The sequence below is a fragment of the Bombyx mori genome, chromosome 22 (assembly GCF_030269925.1).
Source record: "Bombyx mori chromosome 22, ASM3026992v2".
In the NCBI taxonomy this organism is placed as follows: domain Eukaryota; kingdom Metazoa; phylum Arthropoda; class Insecta; order Lepidoptera; family Bombycidae; genus Bombyx; species Bombyx mori.
In genome coordinates this window covers 6,462,113-6,470,283 of record NC_085128.1, presented here as the reverse complement: position 1 = coordinate 6,470,283, position 8,171 = coordinate 6,462,113, and the positions used below count along the sequence as shown (strand labels likewise).

The 8,171-nt window shown below is 34.4% G+C and overlaps 1 protein-coding gene across 1 annotated transcript; it reads right to left on the bottom strand.

Annotated features, from left to right (window-relative positions):
- Positions 1-303: 303 nt before the first annotated feature.
- CPR91 (cuticular protein RR-2 motif 91) lies at positions 304-4,164 on the bottom strand. The gene is made up of 4 exons (NM_001173200.1): positions 4,113-4,164; positions 3,664-3,834; positions 773-939; positions 304-480 (listed from the first exon to the last, which is right to left on the bottom strand). Exons 1-4 carry the CDS (start codon positions 4,122-4,124, stop codon positions 426-428), a joined length of 405 nt encoding a protein of 134 aa, NP_001166671.1. The 5' UTR covers positions 4,125-4,164; the 3' UTR covers positions 304-425.
- Between the last annotated feature and the right edge of the window lie 4,007 nt (positions 4,165-8,171).

The following is an 8,171-nucleotide window of genomic DNA, read 5'->3' as shown; positions in this document are numbered from 1 at the left end:
GACTTTCTTGGAGTCCATTGAGATTAAAATGTGAATTTCGCTACCCATTTAGTGACTCGAGATAGAAGATTTATTTGTAATGTATAACGATTGTATTGTTTAACTCGAAAACCGTTATTGTTGCTGCTAAATTTTATAGGAAATTAGTATTAATCCGCGTGGGCTCGCACTGCACTAGCAAATATTTAAAATTAAATCATTAAAAAAACTCTCTCTCAATATTGTTTTGGTATAATAGTATTTGCAACTATTTCGCAGGCACGTACATATGTCATTTAAAGGAATAAATAAATTACAAAACAATGTTTTTAACAGGTTTATTTTCGCCGCAGTTTTATATCAATAATTTTCTGTCGACTAAAAACTATCTAAATTAGGTTTAAGTGTTAAATATCACATTAGAAGGGGCTATTTGCCGTTGATCGCTAGTGGTGGTACTCGTGATGAGCGGGTGCGGTGTTGTGTACTACTGCGTTGAAACTGAAAAAAAAAACATGAAATAAATAAATAAACGTTCAATCTTATTATTATTTAAAAATTTCAAGAATATTCATAATTTTATGTTCCAGGCGCATAAACCTAATATTATTTATATTTTTAGCCCAAACAAACTTTGGTAAGCGACATCAATTCAATTTTGAATAAAATTAAACTATAAATTTGAAATTACATTCATGCTCTATGCGTATGTCAGGAATGCTTTCAGTTATCTATAAGTATAATGCGGTAAATAAAATAGTACATACTACTGAAGATTTAAAAAAAAACTCACCCATTATGGTCGTCAGCAGTGTATGTAACTTTTCTGAAGGAGCCGTCGGGCTGGAGCAAAGAGTACTCTCCCTTTACGACATCACCATCGCGGGCCTCATGCTGGGTCTTATGGTCGCCGGTATGAGGGTCTGACACTGAGTAGGAGTAGTCATATTTGGGATGAGCCTGTTGATTAAATTCAATTTTATAAATTACCTGTCGAATTGAAATTGGATCACACGAGCTCATCTAGCTTACCTACTGGCAAAAGATTATTGAATTCCAAAGACACTGGAAATCCTTCTAACGAAACTGAGTCAATTATATTGAAACTATCCTACCCTTACGATTTAAATACAAAACACGATTACTATGACCGTTCAATACATCGCAACAAATACTTTATTTTACCAGTATTTTTAACAAGTTAGGAAGTAGTTAAACTTATTTAAATGAAAAGTTACAAATTATTTACGCTTTAAGATAAATTTAAAAACCAAGAGCTCCCAAATTGCGTTACGAATAAATCATGAGATGATAATTTTAAGAATGAATTGCGATAGCAGATACAGAATACGCAACTACATAATCTAGATTCGCATTATGTGGAGCAACCGGCTCAAGTTATTGTCAAGTTGTAATTTGCTTAGACAAGGGACAATAAAGCGAGCGTGCGACTCCACGATACAATGCAACACATGCAAACAGCTTTAATCCAAAAGATTATTACTTTCTGGACGGTTTCGTGTTGCAAGCACTCCACCAGCCATGCTATCGGCCCTACAATCACGACTAGGACTCTATGTTGCGTCAGTAAATGTAGATTACCTCAAATCATTACCCGACGGCGTTCAATTTATGACAACACGACAACAAATCGAACCTGAATTTTGTATAACGGTTACACTGTATAATGCGCCATGCGATATGTTGGTTATTTAACAAATGCTAATATGCTTCATTAAGTAACACCGCTCGCTGTCTTAACGCGTAATTTTGTTAAATTTAACTGAGTATTTTTATTTATGTATCAATATTTTAGGAGTTTCTTCGGTTTGGTACCAATGCCGTACGACAAGCCCGAATATGAAAAGTGAGAAACAAACCAAGCTATTGTAGCTAAAATGGTAGAGGTCCGGTGTGAAATACATACTAAAGACTTCCATAACGTAGGATTGTCGTCTAATAAAAATCGAACCCATCAAAATTTTATAATTTGGGTAATTATTAGTGGTACAGGGCGTATTGCAAGCACGAGTTGGTACAACCATCCTGCTTATTTCTGCCACAAAGTGGTCATGTGTTCCTGTTTGAAGGGTCCATTATTCAACACAATTGAGATTTCGACCTAATAACTCAAAGTGGATGATAGCATTCACGTTGTGATGTCTCCATTAGCCAGTTAACTATTTACGGCCTATTGCCGTGGGCAACCAGCTTGCTCATCCGTTATAGCAATCATATAAAATCAACAACGAAAACTTACTACAATGGTTTTAGCGTAATTACTTTGTTGTGCTTTGAAGTGAAATTACAATTATAAAATTTAAATGCCGATTTAATTTAACTTGTGTTGTAATAAGTCAGGTGCCTATTTAATCATTGTGTTGATAGGTATCATAACCCGGAAACATTGATAGTTCTGAAACGGCACGAGCAGTTTATGCAAGCTGTCAATTATTAACCTGTTATACTATTGTATTACGAAACGACTTGTAATATAGGCCCAGGGAAACAATTACAAATACTCTAATTAACGTATTTAATAAATTCTAATATTTGTTTGAGCGTAACGTAACTAGGGAAAAAACGCACTGTCATTTACATACCAGGCTTTTTCTAGTCAATTAGAATGTGCGCTTATTTCTCTGCGTGTATATAATATAATCGTGGAAAGTCTTCGTTATGTAAGTATGACAATAAAGACTAAACTTTAAACTATTAAAATTTTTGCTACATGAAGACGGTGGTAATAATACTGTCATTAATCAAATTTCTATGGCAATACGAAAATTTTGCTTTGAATTGAAATCTTCGCATTGTTTGAAACGTTATCAGATCATTGTGCAGAAAGATCTCGTCCTCCCATTGTTTCTTTCTGTATCCTTGACCAATATTTGTACTGTTTGTGAATGTTAGTGTGACAGAATTGCATCACTAATGAGTTTTAAGGCGATTACTGTGTCTACACGTTGTTACACGTAACGGATAATGTTCATTAGTGAAGGCTATTACAATTCACTGAATTACGATCCCGTAACTGGATTTTAATTCTAACAACGATTTTGATTCCTAAATGTAAAGGTTAGTTTTTTTTTTTAAATAACCTAAATATTTTTTTAGACCATCTGTTTCTTTGTTTTGACACTCAAAATTAACTAAACGAGTAGAACCTCTTTTCATGGTTTTATTCGAATTAGCTTATAAATTAAGCTCGCCTGTATCAAGTTTGGATCTAAACAGACTATAACTTTAGCAAGCTAACAATAGCCTAGAGTTTTATAGAGGTTAATGATCAGTACTAACATAAAACGATACATTGCATGAATACATTGTAGCCTTCGGTTCTCTTTAACTTTATAAGTCCCTTACGAGAAACTAGCGGATGTTGTGAAATGTATTGTTTACGCAAATTATTTGGCCGTACGTTTTCTTTGTATTCTGCATTAACGTGAGAATTCACCATGGAATTTTTGAATATTTTATCAATAGTGCACATTTTTGGTAACAAACTTTATCATAATTCGTGTTTAAGTCATATTTTTTTTTGGAATGAATACTAATCGCATTAAATTGAATTTAAAAATCATCTCGAATGTAACGAAATTTGATTATTATCAGATATTGTGCTATCGATAATATTCAACATTGAGAATGTTTGTAGACGTATCTAATTTATGATTTTCTCACATGATAATCGACATGCGTGTCTTCGTGTGCGGCGTAATGCGCGACTGGCGCAACGGCTACTGGGGCGTACGCGATCGCTTCGTGGCCGTATTCCTCGCCGCCGTATCCGTGGCCTGCTAGTTGGACTACACCAGCACTTGCTAGTGCTACAACGGACAGGATTACTGCGGCCTGGGAAAAACAGAAATTTGAAAGTAATCTGGAAGAAGGTAGATTAAGTCATCAGCAGGCTTGATTTTTAGTGGACTGCAAAAGTAAAAAATCAAAGTGAAAAAATAAAGGATTTTTTTATATAAAACAAACATGAAAATAAATATGTAAATACAAAGCCACCCTTGTAGTGCATCAAAAACAAAAAAATTAAATAAATAAATTTAAATAGTTTCAACAATGCGCTTGACAATCCTTTCACTTAATGATCGGGATATTAACCCACAGGAGCCACTTACTTTAGCGATCATTTTGCGTTTGAATAAGGTTTGTTTCGTCTGCACGACCACACTCAACTGGTGTTGAAGAGTCGAACTGTCTGTCTTTTATATTGGTATCGAGGCGAGATGCGATGCACGCGACCACCACGCAAGTATACGGTAATTTAACAATGATACAAGGATTACGTAAAATTATATCATTCGTGGTTCAAGGTGAGAACTATTTTCTATTTGAGAATAATTATAAGTATTTTTATGAACAATTAGGAATTCAAAGTTAAAATTATTAAATAACACAGCATTAATCTAATAATAGTTTTTCTTGATTTTATTTAAATCTAATCATTGAAATTATATAATTTAAAACTTTAATAATTTTTTTGGTTTCAACTAAATTTGGATTGAATAAAATTCTTAAATATATCTTTTCTGTTCAACTATACTTTTGCATATTATTTTAATATTCTCATTGAAAATTTTCGCCTAAGTTTATTTTACTCCAATTTTCACATTACCATCACCTGCTATTCAACAATTTCTTCTGAACTTTCCTTTTTAAATCAACATTTAAAGAGATTTCCATGTAGAAAGTTATACGACCCTTTCTGTTCTTCACAGAGTATTGTAATGATCAGATAAGTAACTACGTGACTCTTGTTTTATGACTAAATGCAATGAGGAAATGAATTTTCGAGTGCGTAAATCAATTTGCCGTCTGGTGTAGTGGTAAGTTACATGGTCACTACACAAGGGGGTCGCGGGTTCGAATCCCGCCCAGGGAAGATATTTGTATGATAAATATAAATGTCTTTTCCAGGGTTATGGATGTATATTAAATATATGTATGTGTATAATAAAAATCTTACATTTATTTCCGTTATCTGGTACCTGTAACACAAGTTCTTAACGAACTTATCACGGGAGCAGTTAACGTGGCGTGATTTAAAAAAAAAAAAAACTTCACTTAAATAACATAGAAACTTGATATAGTTCAGCTCGTCTTCTTCAAATAATTTAAAAGTACGTGTGAAATGTTTTTCGTCTAAATGCGCGGACGTACTCATGGTGTTTTGCTATGAAGTTGGATCGACCAGACAACATAGACAAAATAGAAGCACCGCTACCTACATATGTGTATTGAGATAGGGTTGAGACTTCAATTCTAGTGTATAATTTCTGTCCAAGTCTTCAAGCCAGAACTCATGATCGCTTCATTTTTTTTTTTATTGCTTTCATGGGTAGACGAGCTCACAGCTCACCTGGTGCTAAGTGGTTACTGGAGCCCATAGACGTCTAAAACGTAAATGCGCCACCCACCTTGAGATATAACTTCTAAAGTCTCAAGTACAGTTACAACGGCTGCCCTACCCTTCAAGCCGAAACGCGTTACTGCTTCACGGCAGAAATAGGCAGGGTGGTGGTACCTACCCGCGCGGACTCAGAAGAGGTCCTACCACCAGTAAAACCCTGCAGAAGTATGCAGAATAGTTGGACGATTCGTTCCGTAATTGCGCGAGTTCACAATACAAAATAACAGCTGTTGCTGCGTGATATTTATGGCCTCTAATCTCTTGACACGAGGTGAACTATGACCTTGTTTAACTCTTACTTAGAACAACTAGCTTTTGCCCGCGACTTCGTCCACGTGGAATAGTTCACAAATAATGCTTTATTTTAGAACAAACTTGGTTAGCATAAAAAACGTTATAGTGAGGCCAACCTTAACATAAAGACATGCTGTCGCGGACTTTTTTTTAATTATTTTAAAGCGGAACAATTCTGTCATACATTATTTTAGCGAAAATTTAACCGTTTCTGCAGCGCACGCAGCGGAAGCTCTCAAAATGAAAAAAAAGCCCGATTTTGAAACATTCTTCATTGGTGCTTGGCTTGTATTGGTCTTAGCGTGATGTTATATACCTATAGCCTTCCTTAATAAATGGGCTATCTAATACTGAAATAATTTTTCAAATCGAACTAGCAGTTCCTGAGATTAGCGCGTTCAAACAAACAAACTGTTCAGCTTTTTAATATTAGTATAGATAAAAATCCGACTTTCACAAAACATATTTTAAATCCCTAAAATGCTTAACGGATATATATTTTTCCTGTAGCCGAAAAGTAACAAAAGTAATAAAGCAATTTCATTAAATTAGAAAATTATGTGTAATGTTAAAAGAGAAACATTTAATGAAAATTATGTAACATGCAAAAATTATTATGTCATGAAATGTTAATTTTGTTACAGTGTCAGTAGGCGCTCGTTTTGTAGGCTGGTAATTACATTTTAGGATTTCGTGCTTAATTTAAAGTTAGTGCAGACCATAAACGTATACTTTCTAATGGCTTTCTGATTTTTTAAGATAACTTCGTTTTAGTAAAAGCCATAATTTATCCTATTTAATAAGTTTCAAAAAAATTCGCAAATATTTTATTGTCCTAAATCCTTTAATAAGAATAGGCTGTCTGGTGTGAAATGATTTTTAGAACCTAACGTACATCAATACGTTAACTTGCCCAACTTGAGATATGAAGTCAGGTTCAAATTTTTTTGTTCATTGCTTAGATGGGTGGACGAGCTCACAGCCCACCTGGTTTTAAGTGGTTACTGGAGCCCATAGATATCTACAAGGTAAATGCGCCACCCACCTTGAGATATAAGTTCTAAGGTTTCAGTATAGTTACAACGGTTGCCCCACCCTTCAAACCGAAACGCATTACTACTTCACGGCAGAAATAGGCAGGGTGGTGGTACCTACCCGTGCGGACTCACAAGAGGTCCTACCATCAGTAATCCCCACCAGTAATCACCACCAATAATTGTATAGTATCACGGTTGTCCTACCATTCACGCCGGAATTTATTACTATTTCGCGGCAGAAATAAGCCGGATGATGTTCCTCAATCGAGCGGGATCGCAAGGCCTCTTATCAATAGAAACTGATGATCAAAACCGCTAAATAAAATGAAACGAATGCAATTTTGGGTGAAATTTCAAGAGTCTATTGATAAATTCAATTTTATCTTCAAATGTCTATATGCGTCCGTCCACCTTTACTAAATATTTCGGAGCAGATTAATGACCAAAGTGTTACTGACCAATTTATAAATTATTATAATTTTTCGAAATGCATTAGCATTGTTCTCAAGCGGCCGCTCTCTGTTTTGGTTACTTAATCACTTAAATAATTATTTACACAATTATTAAATTTTCGCCGTCCTATCTCGTTAGCTTTAATTATGGTTGATAAGTAGAGCGTTGCGCCCCAACATGTGGGCCGCTGAGTGCAATATAACACACCATATAATTTATTCAACCTTGCTTCTTAGCACTGATTTTGCACTGATCATTAAATAAAAAGGTTCGCAAGCATCCTCACCTTTTGTTTCTTGGACACGCTTCAAGATATTTTTAAATATGTATACATACATAATATAAAATCATCAACAATATTTATTTATTGTCTGTTGTTTTCCGTACGCTATTAACATTTAGATAATTTGAGATAACAGTGAACTGTATATTATTGAATTTCAGAGGTAAAATTAACAGAATAATCGGTTTGATTAGGCTCGTAGGTGTCGGGCTGATACGTATATTTCGAAGAATGTGTTGCACAAAGTCATAGAAGACGTTAATCTCCATAAGAAAAGAATTCGGATGTGCTTCAGTTATGTACTTAGATAATCTTAAACCAAAATATATTGTTTGTTTCGGACCATAAGTATAATAAGGTTATCAACTTGAGTCAGTGACAGACAAACTATGAATTTGTCTCACTGACTCTCTTTTATTGAAATGTATATATTTGCTCGTATATTTTAATAAATTCGAAAAAATATATAGAGAAGAGGAAGCTCGTTTCTGAATTATGTCCATGGAGTTTAGTTATCATTAGGAAGCGGACAAAAAACCTAATCAAGTAATTTGTAGGGCTGTTTAATAACTGCAACTAACGAACTGTTAAAGGTGTAATTTGATGGAGTTAATTCATTTTATATTATTTATGGAGTTCCAAGCATTTTTTCAAGCACTTACATTAGAAATAAGCTCGAAATACTAATATAATCTCTACC